General features: G+C 46.6%; 5 protein-coding genes and 1 non-coding gene across 6 annotated transcripts; 4 read left to right on the top strand and 2 right to left on the bottom strand.

The window, feature by feature from the left end:
• Positions 1-1,592: 1,592 nt before the first annotated feature.
• Positions 1,593-3,680, top strand: F4813DRAFT_382797 (uncharacterized protein; the record flags this gene model as incomplete). The annotated part of the gene is made up of 2 exons (XM_049245856.1): positions 1,593-2,726; positions 2,844-3,680. 2 exons carry the CDS (start codon positions 1,593-1,595, stop codon positions 3,678-3,680), a joined length of 1,971 nt encoding a protein of 656 aa, XP_049096133.1.
• Positions 3,681-4,905: 1,225 nt separating this feature from the next.
• On the top strand, positions 4,906-7,107 carry F4813DRAFT_392914 (carboxypeptidase S1-like protein B; the record flags this gene model as incomplete). The annotated part of the gene is made up of 3 exons (XM_049247341.1): positions 4,906-5,046; positions 5,127-5,412; positions 5,483-7,107. 3 exons carry the CDS (start codon positions 4,906-4,908, stop codon positions 7,105-7,107), a joined length of 2,052 nt encoding a protein of 683 aa, XP_049096132.1.
• A 155-nt stretch (positions 7,108-7,262) lies between these two features.
• On the bottom strand, positions 7,263-8,834 carry F4813DRAFT_371702 (putative methyltransferase-domain-containing protein). The gene is made up of 4 exons (XM_049244644.1): positions 8,478-8,834; positions 7,875-8,411; positions 7,681-7,816; positions 7,263-7,610 (listed from the first exon to the last, which is right to left on the bottom strand). Exons 1-4 carry the CDS (start codon positions 8,724-8,726, stop codon positions 7,489-7,491), a joined length of 1,044 nt encoding a protein of 347 aa, XP_049096131.1. The 5' UTR covers positions 8,727-8,834; the 3' UTR covers positions 7,263-7,488.
• A 440-nt stretch (positions 8,835-9,274) lies between these two features.
• Positions 9,275-9,372, top strand: F4813DRAFT_t127. The gene has a single exon. It is a non-coding gene; the product is annotated as a tRNA-Asp (tRNA).
• Positions 9,373-10,033: 661 nt separating this feature from the next.
• On the top strand, positions 10,034-11,302 carry F4813DRAFT_371699 (uncharacterized protein). Its single transcript, XM_049244643.1, has one exon. The coding sequence runs from the start codon at positions 10,299-10,301 to the stop codon at positions 11,172-11,174; it is 876 nt and encodes a 291-aa protein (XP_049096130.1). The 5' UTR covers positions 10,034-10,298; the 3' UTR covers positions 11,175-11,302.
• Positions 11,303-13,273: 1,971 nt separating this feature from the next.
• On the bottom strand, positions 13,274-16,266 carry F4813DRAFT_371691 (DUF1741-domain-containing protein). The gene is made up of 6 exons (XM_049244642.1): positions 15,890-16,266; positions 15,537-15,746; positions 15,315-15,468; positions 15,140-15,252; positions 14,752-15,089; positions 13,274-14,704 (listed from the first exon to the last, which is right to left on the bottom strand). The coding sequence occupies exons 1-6, from the start codon at positions 15,971-15,973 to the stop codon at positions 13,726-13,728; spliced, it is 1,878 nt and encodes a 625-aa protein (XP_049096129.1). The 5' UTR covers positions 15,974-16,266; the 3' UTR covers positions 13,274-13,725.
• Positions 16,267-16,367: the final 101 nt, after the last annotated feature.

Here is a 16,367-nt window from a genome sequence, read left to right as displayed (position 1 = left end):
GCATCCCCAACTCGCCTTCGGATTGTCGGTCAGTAAAGGGGATGGTGCACACGTATGGCTTGGTACATTAAGTACCATATACGCAGTATGCTGCCATAGGTATGTACGTCTGATGAGGGGCTGCACGAAGCCATGACGATAGCTGCAGATGTACGATGCCTGGTTCTCTCGATACATAGTATATACATAGCTGATAAGGTACGTGCATTGTGTAATTGGCCTTACTCTATTAATTGAGTCGGAGCCTGAAATGACTCGATTACCCAGTCCCTTGCGTGCGTGAACATGGAAATGTGGAAATGTGGAAATATGGAAATATAGAAATATGGGAACATGGGGAGCTCTAAACAGGTACATAAGATAACCTAACTAGGTTACCTAGATACATGGCTAGTTGCATGTATGTATAGCTTCTAAGGTTGCCTTTATGCAATAGTTAGTTAGTTAATACTATTTACATGACCTTTCGGAAACAATGGAAGGTTCTAAGGTTCTTTATGTACTTCTGCCCAAATCTCGTCCCAGCTTGCCAATTTGCCTGGAATGCATGTATACATACCTACATTCCTTAAATATAGTGCTTACATTACGACATAACATTTGTAACTGCATTTTATAAGTACCGTATACATGTGTCTTCCCTTAGCCACTCAGCCCCAATGGCCAATTCAGAACGTTCTAGGTCGATGCCGACACTACCCACCACTATGTAAAAAGACCACCACTAAAAAAACCCGCTATCTTTTCATTGACCATGAAATGCATGTTTGCAAAGACGAAAGCCACTAAGATGATTACCATTCCAGGTATTCCTGCTCATTCCTACCGCTCCCCATTACTCTCCCACCCACTCCCGGCCTCTCCTTTCTATTTTTTTGGTAACTCCATAGCTCCACTCACGATCCACTTCCCCCACTGCCCGGAGGAGGCCGCGGAGTCTTCAATGCAAACTAGCGGTGCGTCGTTTGTGGCCTTGCGTCGACTTGGGTCCATGGCATCTTTTTGTCACGGGGTTAGAAACGAGCTGGGGTTAATAATACCTGATTCACCAGATTCTGGGTCCCGGGTCGGATCCAACTATTATTCCTACCTGTTATTATTTCTGTCTTTTCATTCTTCTCCTTATTCGGTCGATCACGTTGACGTTAGAAATTATATGTAATTCATTTTACCGCATTTCCTTTATTTCTCTCGCTATTACCTTGCCACTACCCTACCACCCGCTGCTAGCTACACATGATTCCGGCGACTCGGGGCACCTCTACATTGTTACTTGTTCCGGCTTGTTATTTACGTCGTGTGATCACCGGCAACGGGAAGATAGCTCAGAAATGGCATCCGGCGAAGATGAACCGATGCGTGATGCTTCAATTTCCGAAGCCCCTCCTATAGCAAGTCAGCCCGCACCCGCGGTCGCGGCAAAACCCCGCCGTCGGTTTGCTCCCCAGCTCGTTGAGGAATCCGTAAAGTTGTCATCGAACAAAAGATTAGACCTTCCAACAAAAACCTTAACATTGACACCCCCGGATTCGACGGTTAACTCGACTAGGCGACCTACGAGGGACGCTTCGGTTCAAGTGAGCGACATCGAAATGCCTGATGCGCCACCAGTCAAACCCATTCGGCGCTTTGCTCCAGTTCCAATTGAGACGACATTCGACTCGTACAGGGTGAACAACAGTAATAATAGGAAGAATCCCGTCGGCCCTACTGCAGAATTGACACCGGACCCTTCGCCAACATCCCCATACGCACCGGCGTTTCTAGGAGGGGAAAACAAAGAAGATCTGAGGCGATCTGAACAATCGCAAAAGAAACCCAAGAGAAAGTTTGCCCCGCAATTGATTGAGACGACAAGAAGATCCAAAAAGGCAGATCAACCAGGTCCCGCCACCAAACCAATAGATAGGACGGATATCACACCTGGTACAAATCATATATATGCTCCGAAGCCAAAGCGAAAAGCTGCACCCCGGCCTGCCGTTTCAGGTGTATCGAATGCTACCGGCGATAGCGATGGATATTTAACACCACGTCGGCAGCAGTCCATGAAGCCGCATCCCAATACTCGAAGAAGCACGCGACAATCGTATACTCCCGATCTCGATACTATACTATCATCCGAGTCGGATAATTCCGAGGAAGACGACGATGAGGATGCACCAATTATCAACATTGGGGTCCCGGCTCTTTCTAGCGGAAACCCGGAACAAGATGATGACGATGTTGGTGGTGATTCGTGGAGTAGCAGACGCTACCATGTCCGCGAGAGGAGAGAGTCGTGCGACGAGGAGTTCTCGGGTTATCTATTAGCGGTAGCCGCTAGGGAGGCGCACAGACAGCGCGAGCTCGAAGCCGCTATGGCTGCGTTCCCCAACGGTGTACGACCCGAGGGTGTGGAACATTTCCTCGTTAGAGATAATTCCGAGGATGAGGATCCTCTTACCCTAGATGAACGATTAAGACATGGAACCTCACAGCTTCTGCGGCGCAAGGAGTCGGACCCGGGCTGGGCCGTTAAGGAAATGCGAGCCCATGCCGAAAAGCTAGCTCAAATCAACCAAGAGGGGATGAATATTGACGAAGAGTTGGATCACGTTGATATATCACCTCCTCCGGCAGACCCGTTATGGACGACGTCCGTGTTCCGGACATCTCTTGATGAAAATATGAGAGATGCTCCAAGCCCGATAATAAACGCGCATTCACCGGCCCTGCTAGCTAGGGTAGATTCGCATCCTCGCACGTCCTCGCCCGTGGTCCTCCCACCGGAGCCTGGCTTCCGCGCGAGCCCATTCGGCATCCCTTTTGCCTTTCGTAATAATGAGCCCGAAGACCCTCAGATGCGAAAGATGCGCATAGCTGCCTCGCCGCCTATGCTCGGCGGCGGTCTACAGTTCCGCATGTGCCCTAGCCCAAAGTCGACACGTATGGAGCCCAGTCATCAGTATTGCAACCTTGAAAAGCCTGAGCGGCGAGATGCCACAGGGGCTACAGGGCTATGGCGTGGCTACTGTTCTACCAAGGCCAACGACGCTGTAGAGATGACACACCCAGGACCCCATCTGCTCATGACACCGCAGGAGCCAAATTTCCCGCATGACCCTTTTTCCGCCGCTTTTACCGCATCCATGAGTATAAGCGGTGTCATAAGCGGTGCACAGTCGCCTGGGGTTACGTCCCCGACAGGCAGGGGCTTTCATGTACTCTCGGGATTGGACGAACGGCTAAAAAAGGCGAAGGCACGCAAGGAATTCGAGGAGCGCATCGCGGCCGAGTTTGATGATGCTTTCGTCACGCAGGTTTACAATTATCTCAGTCTTGGATATCCCGCTACCGCACGTGCCTTTGATGGCGAACTGAGTAAGATCAGCGGCATCGACATCGTGGAATTGCGCAAGGATGACCACATAAAAATCGAGAAAGGTTTCATGCTGCAAATGGAGATGAGCATCCCCAAGGGTAGTTCAATGACCGAGTCCGACAGCGGCGAGGAGACACCACTACGTACGCCTGAAGAGGACGAGAGAAGAACTCGCAGGAGAGCGAAGCCACCTCGGTGGATTGCACTGAAGCTTTATATACGCGAGTGGGCACGCCAGCACCCCGTTCTTAACGACTCTGGGACTGGCGAGATGGCCTGGGGTGTCAGGGCTAGGAGAGGAAGTTGGGCTATCTAGAGGGAGAAATAGCGGTGCATAGTTTTCATTCTTGCGTAGCGCGGAGTATTTGTTGTGTTTTGATAGCTAGGGGCATCGGGGAGCATGAAGGTCACTTGTTTGGGTACCTTGGGTAGTATAATGGGTTTGGGTTTGCCATAGAAAAACATCACCTGTTCAGGAGGATCTCGGATGTGTATATGATTCGCTCACGGTATAGCAGCCATGGAAATCCAAAAGGAGCGGGGGTTTTCGGGTTTCTCGCATCATTGGGTTGGCGTTATTTGGACAGCGATACTATTTACTGGGCAGACGAGACGAGCAGCGAATTCGGTATGAGTTAGAGAAGAAGCAAATTTTAGATCGGAGCGATGTTATTCGAGAGAGATCCGGTCAAGTATGAAAGCAAGCGAAGACAAAAAACCATCCTTTCATTTCAAGACATTGTGCTTCAAGGTCTATCACGAAATGGTTGGATAGCTGCGCCGTGTACAGGCGTATAGACCTATTTAATAGTTATAATTTATCATAGAGGTTTGCATAGTATTGTAGTAGTGTCTAAAGGGTTTACCCATAAATTCCTTCAAATGTTTCGTTGTTTATGTAGATACCACGACATGGTACGCTACACACGTTCGTTAGACATAACTTGATATAATAGCATGAAAATAATCCTTTTTAATCCCAGATATATATCAATTCTGACATGCTAGACTTACGTAAAGTCGTGCCTATATAATCTAGGTATCGAGGTCAAAGCCCCCTACCTCGTTCTCCTTAATCTAATGACAAGGCACATATTATTCACATTATCATCTGCGGGGTTCAGAGAGTCAGTGCCAGGTTCTCCAAACATGCCAGCCTTCTAAATTCCATCCATTGGCGGGGTAGCTATTATGACAATCCAAGTTGATATCCAATTCTACTGTAACCTTCTAATCGTGCAATACGCACGTCTACTAAGGCGAGCCTCCAGCCTCATTGGGTCTCTTACATGCAGTCCTGTACGGCTGGGTCTACCACGTTTGGTTCTGTCCACCCCGGAGATCGTTACCTCGCCGTATAAGTAGCCTTATTTATGCAGCCAGCTAGCAGGGTTGCAGGCGATGCAGTCGTTTATCAATGACCGAATGCGGGGAACACGCCAAGTCATAGACGAATATATAAACATATAAGAGATAAGGTATGGCGCTTGGTTGCCCTAAAAGTTGTCTGCAAGGGTGTACGTTTTTCGACCTCGCTCACCATGTTGGCAGCAGGCCTTCGTATGGCCGTTAGCCTCTCAGCGCTGGTTCCATTTGCTCGCGCCCAGTTTCCACCAACTCCCGAAGACGTTACTGTCCTCAAATCTAAATTCGGTGACGGCGTTACGATAAGTTATAAGGAAGTGAGTATATGTACCTAGATCTAGATCTAGATCTAGATATAATCGCGACTTTGAATTCTGGACCTAACCTCCTTTAAAAGCCTGGTATTTGCGAAACGACACCAGGGGTAAAATCCTATGCAGGATACATTTACCTTCCGCCAGGTACGCTGGCAGACCTTGGAGAGGAGCAAGAATACCCCATCAACACATTTTTCTGGTTCTTCGAAGCACGGAATGATCCCGAGAATGCGCCACTGTCCATATGGCTTAACGGTGGCCCTGGGTCCAGCTCGTTATTCGGGCTCTTTACCGAAAATGGACCTTGCTATGTCAATTCTGACTCCAACTCGACTACTTTGAGCGAGTGGGCATGGAATACCGACGGTGAGCCTAATAAGCCAACCTTCTCCTCATATTAGTCAATAGTGTGAGTATGAAGGCTAATACGTTAAAGTTAACATGCTATTCATTGACCAGCCGACTCAAGTGGGCTTGTCATATGATACATTGCAAAATATCACCGAGAACCTGGTCACTGGACAAACTCTTAAGATTGATGAGATTGATACAATTCCCGAGCAGAATGCTACTCTCCTAGTCGGCACATACCCAAGTCTGAACAGAAATCAAACTGCCAAGGGCACTCGTAACGCCGCCATTGCTTTCTGGCACTTCGCTCAGACCTGGTTCCAAGAGTTTCCGGGATATCATCCGAACGACTCAAGGGTAAGCATTGCCACCGAATCCTACGGTGGCCGATATGGTCCAGAGTTCGCTGCCTTCTTCGAGGAGCAGAATCAGAAGATTGAGAACGGCACGTGGAATGATGACGATGGTGAGAACTACATCATTAACCTTGACACACTCATCCTTATCAACTCGTGCATCGATCGCCAAATACAATGGCCCGCATATCCGCACATCGCGTTTAACAATACCTACGGCCTCGAGACCGTCAATGAGACTATTTATCTACAGATGGTAGACGCTCTCGAGAAACCCGGCGGCTGCCGCGACCAGATCAACGACTGCAGAGCCCTGGCGCTCGAGTACGATCCTGACAATATTGGGATTAACAGTACTGTTAACAAGGTGTGTTCAGACGCTGAAACATTTTGCTCCGGATACGTCCGCGATCCTTACCTCGACTACTCGGGACGTAACTACTACGATTACGCCTCACTTGATCCTAACCCATTCCCGGCTCCGTTCTATAATCTCTACCTCAACCAACCTCATGTTCAAAAAGCGCTCGGAATTCCCCTCAACTTCACCCAGTCCTCGAGCGCCGTCGCTTACGCTTTTAGGGCAATTGGTGACTATCCCCGGCCGGGATGGGTTGAAGACCTTGCTTTCCTACTCGAAAATGGGATCAAAGTGCATCTGATGTATGGTGACAGGGACTTCGCGTGTAATTGGATCGGTGGCGAAGCCGTCAGTCTGGCCGTGAACTACACGAACACCGAGAAGTTCCACAATGCAGGGTACACGGATGTCGTCATCAACGATACATACATCGGAGGACAAGTCCGGCAATACGGTAACTTCTCCTTCTCGCGCGTGTACGAGGCAGGCCACGAAGTTCCAGCGTATCAGCCCGAGACGGCATACAAAATGTTCCATCGTGCCCTATTTAACAAGGACATCGCTACCGGCACAGTTGATCTCGTCGAAATTGATGAATATGCTACTAAGGGACCGGATGACACTTGGGCAATTAAGAATGAGGACCCCCCGGAGCATTTACATTTCTGTTTTATATACGACACGTCTACATGTACAGAGGAGCAGATCGAGAGTGTGCTGAACGGCACAGCTGTCATCATAAACGGTATCATCAAAGATAAAAACTCGACTCAGCTATTTCCCGAGTTTTTCGGCGACGAGAACGACGATGGAAATGGCCAAGGTAATTCCTCTTCATCGGCTACGCCCTCCCCATCTGCGACAAACACTGGAGGGGGTGCTTCGGAAACTGGAAGTAGTACCGCAGCTAGTATCGCTAGAAGCCGTATTAATATACGGAGCTTTGGATTCTGGGCTGTCGCTTCAGCATTAGTATATGTTATTTTAGCTTAATGATAACGAATAGCTAATAGACGAGAGTAAATACTTTCGTATATAAGATGGAAAATCCACATACCTAAGGCAACACAGATCATATCCTAGTATCTCCTTGACTTGCATTATTATATAGGTACACAAGTATCCCAGAGCCACGAAGAGCTAGTATCTGGACTTGTTTATTCTTTATTCATTTTACTTTGCATCGTGGCGTAAAGCTACCTAAACATGGTCTATACCATTGGATTGCCATCTTAAGTCTCAGGTCATAGGACATGGCCCCTCTTACTTTGCCCTATATACACTGCCCTAAAGAATAGGTATCTACCGGTTCAAACCCCTTGTCTAGGCCAAAGCTAACTCCAGCAACCCCAGGCTTATATAAATTCTAGCACCTCAACCAGGCCCAGTAATGGATAGAATTTTGATAGGCATGGCAGCCGCATAGAAGAGTGATTTTTGTTGACGCATCGGCTTAGGTTCGAACTTGATCTCTTCCACGGCGAAGTGGTGCTGAACTGTGGGTGGTAGAGTGCTCCGTCAGTGTCACCAATCTATGTTTACACAGAAAAATATACAAACACATACCACACTCGTCGCTAAATCTTTGAAAGGTTTCAGCATTCCGGACGACACCAGCTATAACGACTATAAGCTTCGGGCTCCTATCAATGAGTTGATGCAATGTCGATACTAGCGCTGGTATCGCTATCTTGTCATATGTCTATACAATAAATTAGTATTCCATATCAGTATTGGGTTAAAATTAAATGCGAGCTTACAATATCGGCACCGATCACGATGTCATATGGGTTGGCGTCACAATCGGTTTTGATCCACGTTTCCCAAGGGTTGCGGCCCCATGTCAAAGTTCCCGTTCGGACTTTCTCTTGGTCATCAAGACCATTCAACGCAAAATTTTCCTTCATGGCTTCAACGACTCCTTCATCGCCGTCTGTGGCGGTTACGTGGTTTGCATGTAAATGCTTGGCTAAGAGAATACTGAGAAACCCGGCACCAGCGCCCAGCTCCAAGATATTCTTTCCACGGACAATGAGCGACCCAGGATCGGTTAGGAAGTACGAGCCTAGATGAAGAGACCCTTCCCAGGTCCGGAAACCCGTTATTTTCGAACCCAATACCAAGTGTCGCCGCTCGAGTAGTGTAATTGCAGGTTCTGATTGGTTATCGTCTGGGTTATACTTCTCTGGTAGGCAGGTGAATGTCACATATGCCTCTTCCTGAGCTGCCTGGGATTCTAGTGGGATTCCTCTAGCCACGAAGGACTCAAGACACGTCGTAAGCTCTTTAGAGACCTCCTAGTAAAGTTAAGCCTGTGTCTAATGAATTTCGGGAAAACTAAGTAACTAGAACGAGAAACTTACATCTTGCTCTGAACTCGCTATCACGTTCTCAACCTTCGTAACAAGTTGCTTCAAAACACGCACTTGGTAGCTCTCAGGCGGCAGCCTTGAATTGCTGCTGTCTTCGAATAGGTGCTTATATAGCCATTTTTGTACATCTTCATTCTTGAGGAACTTAGCTGGCGGCCAAGCGAGAAATTCGGGCTCAAACAGTTGCATATACTGCCGACGTAGTAGAAGTATCTGAGGATCTACGTCATATCCCGACATTCTGAGAGGTTTGTTGCTATTGGTGATAGTATGGACTATTTACGAACGAAATTAGCAACCCGCATGCGCCTAGCCTAGATCTTAATAGGATTGCCCAGGACGCCCAGGATGCCTCCATGTAATATTCAATCTAATGTGGAGCTGTGCTTGGTATGACAACTCTTATTTTGAGCACAGTCCTTGGCGCATCGAAAGTTGTGCCCCTTTTCTTTGATACTGATGTGTAGATGCATAGATCAAATACTGCTTGATGATGGCGGCGTAATATTTATGAGTTCATATTTATTGCACGCAGCAACTCGTAAGAAGGTAGAAGTGATAGTTTAAATGTACTCTACTTAGAAAGGCTTCCGATACGCACCGTACAGATTAAGATATAAGACAGTCACGATGAGCTTCTCAGATATTAATTGAAGCTAGTAATCTAGAACAATGCCCCACGGTCCGTCGAGCTTTTAATTCTAAACTTTTATATAATTGAATGATAAAAACGGTATACCATCTCCACTTAAGCCAACTAGCGTCTACAACATTTGTGATGTTAACAATCTCGATTCGTCTAGTGGTTAGGATACCTGCTTGTCATTCTGTTAGTCTGTTGTGATGAAATACGCAGGTGGCCGGGGTTCAATTCCCCGATCGAGAGAGATAGGATTAATCTTTTGCTCGGCTCCCTTTTCCTCATTCGCATTGTTTGATAACGACGATCATATTGCCCTCTATATCTAGATTACGCCCCGGGTGAAGCTTCAACCAAGATGTTGTTCTTTATCTAATAGTAGTATTCGTAAAGACCTATAATAACCTGTTGGAGTTAACTAACATTGTAGAATAATGCTATACTTTGTCATGTTAAGGCGAGCAACATGTACTGTGCAGGTAGATAGTAATCTATAAATTCGTAATAACATTAAATACTGTATAAAATTTCTCTTTCTATAGGTAACCTCCAATAATAAGATGGAAAGTTTTGTATAAGTCATTTTCTAGAAAACCTTTACTGCGTCGAGTACGGGATAGTATTGTCATTACTACCTATTTAACTATCTTTTATAGGTAACTATCTTTTATAGGTATTTAGTCACATATACTTCTAGTGGTATATAGTATGAATTTGGTTCTCGTGGTTGGCAAACCCTTGATAATTAGTGTCAATGATTAATTCCCATAGGTAGGTTGACATTTATAAACGTTCCATCCGGGCATGGGCATGGGTTGATACGTCACATTGGGTAACTAATTTTGTGTCTATTTCTCCAATGGGTCGCGCTCCTCCATTTCGGAGAATCTAGGGTTTTCAGCCTGCATGCGGTGTCACCACTCATGCCACCGGCAATGACTAGCTTCAATAGCTAGGTATGTAGAGAATTCTATCGGAACAAGGCACTCCGAGTACGTCGAGGGGATCATATGTTGTAGAAACCTACTTAGGGTGCCTCGGAGAGTCGTCAGCTTCTTCTGGCTTGCGTTTGACTTATAATTATGTTCGACAACTACATTAATATAAGCTAACTAAACTATTGTAGCGCCGACTACCTTGAAGATATATTATTACGTTAATTGTGAACCATCATGGTCCCAATATCTCGACCTTCGGGTATCACGACATTGGTTGTCGCCATAGTTGCCCTATTAACACCGGTCATCTATCAAATCACATCCCCATCTATCATTTCGATATATCCGTATCTAGCTTCACTCTCCTCGTTGGTTTCTAATATGTTTGGTCAAGACATTGAACCAGTTGCATCATCCTTCAGCTGTCTTCCCCACCATTACACGACCGAGATCATCTCTCTCGACCCCCTTATTATTTACATTGATTCTTTCCTTGCGCCGACCGAGATAAAGGCTCTGCTCGAAGCCGGGCACTCCGCGTTCGCTCCCTCTCGGGTCTATAAAAGCGGTCATAATCAAGGCACACAAGATCGGACCTCATCATCTGCTGGTCTGCCACGCGATAACCCTGCAGTACAATGTGTGCTAGCTCGTGCCGAAGGTTTCCTCGGTGCGATGTTAGACCCTTCTCGAGATGACATTGGTCCGCCACAACTCGTACGCTACACTGCAGGCCAGCGCTTCAACAGACACCACGACTGGTACGATCGGCCGCAGCCAACACGGCGGGGTATGCTAGGGCGGGGAAAGAGCTGGAATCGCATTGCCAGCTTCTTTGCTATTCTAGAGGATCAGTGCACAGGTGGTGAGACGTGGTTCCCCTTTGTGAATACAACTGCGGTATCAAAAGCAGATAAGGATAGCCAGCAGCTTTGGAGGGACCATGAAGATGGTGGCTTAGCCTTCAAACCTGTAGCTGGAAATGCGCTGTTCTGGGTTAATTTGCTTCAGAATGGCACAGGAGATGAGCGAACTGTCCACGCGGGTCTCCCCGTGGTAGAGGGCTTGAAAACTGCAATGAATATCTGGCCTAGGAAATTTTATGCGTGAGGCACGAGCTGGTATTGTTAGTGATCGATCCTGTACTACAAGTAGCAGCAGTTTGGAAATCGTCTAGATAATCCATAATGCTACCTCGCTTGATATCTTAATACGAGACGACGTCAAACGTGTGGAAATACTATTCCTCTCCAAAACGTTTCAAAAGAGAATATCTAGACAATTCCTTGATGATATGGAAAAGTTAATCACTGATCACCTTTAGAGTAAATATCGTAGTCTGATCGTCTTCTCCATTAAACACCCATACCTGTACCCCTCGTATGTATATAATAAATCTCCAGAGTAATTTTAACATTGCCAATTTTCAAAGCTTGGTGATCAGGCTGACAGATATGCCTAACCAGCTTACGTGGTGGGTGCGTTACGCAACTTGAGAGGTAGTATTCGCGTCCCGCAACGTTAACTAGAGGTATATTTACTGGTCATTAAGGGGTAACATATATATCATGTTATAGTGCAGGCGGTGTTTTCGGAAATCAAGGGCAAGAAACAGTAGATCACATATCAGAAAGGAACAAATAACATAGGTAACCTAACATATCAAAGCCGGTTGTTGGGTGGGATCAAAGTAATCCCTAATAGAAGTAGCCGAGACTGACCTCAAGGCTCTGACCGCTTCATACGGGATAAGTATCTAAGGCTCTGGGCCCCTTTATAAGTACACCAACCCGATAGCCATGTTGGCCATTATAAACAGCACACCAGTTAGAAGCAACCACACAGAAGTTAGCACCTAATATGCTAGCCGACCACTAATTACCGCCTACACATCTACCCCAACCACGACGAAGCACAATCTTCGCTCAAGAACTGGCTGTATTCGGGATTACAGTCGGGATGTTAGATGCTGCCGGTAGTCACGCTGCTTCGTCCGCTCTCGTACTCCAAAGGGATCATCTAACCTTATCGTGCGAGTCCGTCAATATGATATCAAGGCGGAGGTGTAGGTCTGCTACAAGGCCCGCATTTTCTATAAACAATTTGAACATTCGCCCCGTCGGTGTATACTGCGTGGTAGTCATCCAGGCAGGGGGCGATGCATTTGTCCTGGATTACACGGTTGCAGTTGGAGCAGAGCGTCCGTTCCCAGTCGCACATGATGATGTCTAGCGAAGGATTTTAGGACAGGCCTCAAGTATAAATAGTAAACGTTTGCACATACCTGAGGATATATTTATATTAGTTATATATTATAGTTTAGATGTATCCAAGGAGTTGTTTGCGAGCCTGTAAGATATATTATAATAGACTATCCTTCAGCTTTATACACCCGAACAAATAACTGCTCCTTATAGATGATATCACATCGTTCTCATAACCACTAGATTACCATCGCTTCACCTAGTCACAGTCGAGCGTAGAGGCTACAGGGGGGTTTCTCCAAGTTACGAGGAGGCACTCGTATCTCGCATCTAATAGGTTATGTGCTGGGGGTTATGAGACATAGAAGAGTGGCCGATTAGGATGGGAGGATGGGAGGATGGGCAGATGGGAAGGGGAAATTTTTTGGTGCTTCAGACGGTGCTAGCAAGCACGAATAGTTTTTGGAAACATATTGCGTGCGGCTGTCTATATTTCCCCGATTTACATAGCGTAGCATTCTCGCAGATAACGATGGGGATCCATAGTCTTACGCCGATGAAAGGACACCACGAGACACCGAAATTGGCGCAGTTTGGTATCCAAATGTCCATAGTATCCAGGCGTAGTCCTTGCCAGTAGTCGCAAAGGGCGGAACGTGGGTAAACATCGCTTATTGATTTAAACAGGTATCGTAGGTATTAATGCTTGTAGAACTTCATCCTCATATGACTAATAAGCGTAGTAATAACGTATGGCGATCCACGAAACTGGAAGCTTGGGTCCGCGAATAAGAACAACGTGCCAGGAGAAGGCCTACAATATGCGATCCTACCTCGAGCATCAGCACGAAAACAGCCCACTTAGCTAAAATATCTAATAGATGTCTACCATAGGATAGCATAGGACTACTGGCAAAAAACTAGCACATGCGGTTGCAAAGTTGACCCATAACAACAATCCAGACAACAAAAGAGGTTAGAAAATCAATAGAAGCTAAAATGCTCGGCCTTTATACGACTAGTAGCAGAACTTTGGCTCATCATCATGTCAAATTCCAGATATGTACATATCTTCTCACATTATTAGCAGTTCATCGTTACGCCATGCAGACTGTGATGGAACCTTGACGATACTACCTTATTCTATCACCCCCACGGTTTCATCGTTCGTCCAAGGTTGGATCTCTTGCAAAGTCCTACGACTTGATCAATATTCTTGGCATCATGTTATTAGTCATGGGTCGCCCACAATACATATCAGGGTCCTTCCACAGTACCGAACCCATTCGCCAAATTTCTATCACGGTTTCTTATATCTTTTTCTAGCAAATACCACGGCACTTTATGACTCATCTAGTATCTCACACTGAGCACCAGGATTTATCGTTCCTCGCTTCTGATTTTGCACAAGCACATTCTGATTGACATCCCTAGCCTGATCGTCCTGTCCATATCACTTAGGCTTGGACGATGACCTGAACATCTGCTACCGTTGCTCGTGCCATCTTCTTAAGAAGTGTCCGTTCATCGGCTTCACGATACCTCTCCCAGCCATCAAGCCCTTCCCTTGCCTGGATACTCAACGTCTCGTAACCCTGCTTGATCACTTCCACCACCTCAGTACTAGTGAGGTTTTTCTTGGAACTATCCGAGTCCAACATGGTCTTGTAGTGCGTACTCACGCTAATAAGCGTGCCTATTGAATTTGATGGTCGGCTTGATAGGCGGTAGGTGTCGCGGAATTTTACTAGGATCTCGCCACTCTCAACAACTTTATAGAATAGGTCGTCATAGGCAGCAGGCGTAGGAAGAAAGGCTTCCCCTGCGGAGAGAGAAAGAGCCAATAGGTTCACGGCCAGATCTAAGAGGGATTCGTAATGGGAAAGCCCCTTGAGATCAGAAGCATAGGTAGTGAGAAAACGGATAAGAGACAGCAGAGAACGAAACAGCTCAGACCAATGATATTGCAATCTTGTCCGTGACCGCGAGAGGTACGAGATGATACGCAGCATGATACCAACACACAAAGTATAGAGGCTGACATCGAGTCTGCGGCGCAGATTATGGTTGATGCCATCTATCATGGTGTCCAGGATGCTTGTTGCCAAGATACGTTCTCCCCGGACAGCTGGCAGGAATGGTTGCCGTTGACGGCAGAGTCTGACAGCGACTTTACTCTCATCGCTACATATTCGCTTACACAGCAGCTGGTCCTCAATAAGAAGCCGAAAAACCATTAGGCTGAGATGAGCATAGTTTGTGGCTCTAGTAGAGAGGAAGGCATGCTGAAGGAGGTATGAGGTTAGTGATAGGAAACCAGAAATGGGTTGCTCTTCGCCCTTTTCAGCAGGCAATGTGACGAGGGTGAAGCAGAATAGCTTATTTGCGTGGCTGAAGTCGTATGCACCTAGTAGCACAGCAGCATCTTCGCCGGGCCTAGGTAGGTTAGACGAGGCCTTAGAGTAAATAGGATGCCATCTTACAATTTTGCGAACATCTGCTTGGCTACCTCTGGGTCGTATGTGGGTTTCTGGTGTGCCTTCGCACCAGGGGTAATAGCACCAAGTCCGATCATGGTTAAGGTATTACTGATAGACCACCCTTCAGGTAGATCCTGTAAAATATCGACGTATTGGCTTCTTAAATTTCGACAAGTGTGCCCGACACATCGAACGATTTTCCGTATAGCAGCCTCATTAACAAAATCGTTGAGTCGTAGCTGGTAGGGGTTCTGAAATTCAAATTTGTTGTAATTTGCCAATAGGCCCAATAAAGTAAATGGTTCCAGAACCTTTTCGGAAGATTCCGAGTCTTGAATGAGCTTGGCGACGTCAGTCTCGGGTCCCGACTCATAGTGGGAAAGAGACTAACCTTCATTATGGCGGGGAAGAGATCCCGCTGTATGAAATAAGTCAGAATACTTGTCTGGTATGCACCCGAGGTGATGGATAAGACAACATCCACGGCTTTTTGCCGAACTTCCACTATAGTCCCGCCATTATCAGTATCTTCCTCACCCAGCTCACGAAGCAGGATATTAGCCTACTTGATTTGCCATTGCGAATTACCCCATCCAGAGCCCCTACGAAATCGGTGAAGACGGCGTCAACCTGATCTAGGCCCGCTAGCACGGCTATGATATCCGAACTCGGGTTTGTATATTTCTTAGGAAGAATGGCGGAGAAGAAGGTTGTTAAGGTCTGTGTACGTAATTAGTTAGGAGATATGTTCATTAAACCGGATTTCAGGGTTCGATTTGGTTATATACCTCAAGAGCATGTAGATCAGCCGCACCATTTCCTTTCTTCAAGCATTCTACAGCCCGGAAGAAGAGCTGTCGGGTTTGCGACTGGAGGTTTATTAGGTCGTCGGGTCCTAGGGCGGCTAGAGTTTGTTGCAAGAAGGGTCGGTCGGGTTTCAGGAGGAAGAATTCTCGCCAGAAGCCCTCGGCTTTCTCTCCGTCCGCATCGACATCATCCTACTCAAGCGATAGAAGAGTCAACGACTAAGCGAAGACTAGATGGGTAGGGTGGTTTCTAGAACAGGCCAACATACCTTGAACTCCCATTGTCAGCTTTTTGCCCAATCCAAAGATCAAAAAGAAATCCGAAGTTCCCGAACCTTGAATAACGCCTCGTACAACTGATCTACTTTCGGTTGGAAGATTTCAGGTCGGGCCTGTTGGGTTAAGGGCGAGACTTCCATGACCGATGACGATGTATGAACGAGCGACACATGAACGCAGTTTATATTATACCATAGATATGGGTGGTATCATCGCAGTAGCAGAGTAGGTGATATGCCGTGAGTCGAGTCGCTTGCTATATGAGTAATTCTTTTAAAAGGGGGTTATTTGTGCCAATCGCAACTATGCTAAATGCCTAAATCGCCAACTCGAGATGCCTCGTCGCAATCATTAAGAAATGGGGATCGAGGCATGCGACACCATTCGTCTGGATATTGTGTTGTACTGTGTTAAGTTGTAAAATCCCAATCCGTGTCCCGCACTGTACGAAGCTGTTAACCCCTTGCAATATGTATTAACTAAGCCCAGTAAGTTATCCACAATTCTTGCTGCCGGGAAAAGCCTTATTCCGCT

Source organism: Daldinia decipiens (assembly GCF_022478715.1).
Source record: "Daldinia decipiens strain CBS 113046 unplaced genomic scaffold F4813scaffold_39, whole genome shotgun sequence".
In the NCBI taxonomy this organism is placed as follows: domain Eukaryota; kingdom Fungi; phylum Ascomycota; class Sordariomycetes; order Xylariales; family Hypoxylaceae; genus Daldinia; species Daldinia decipiens.
This window is presented reverse-complemented; position numbering and strand designations above follow the sequence as displayed.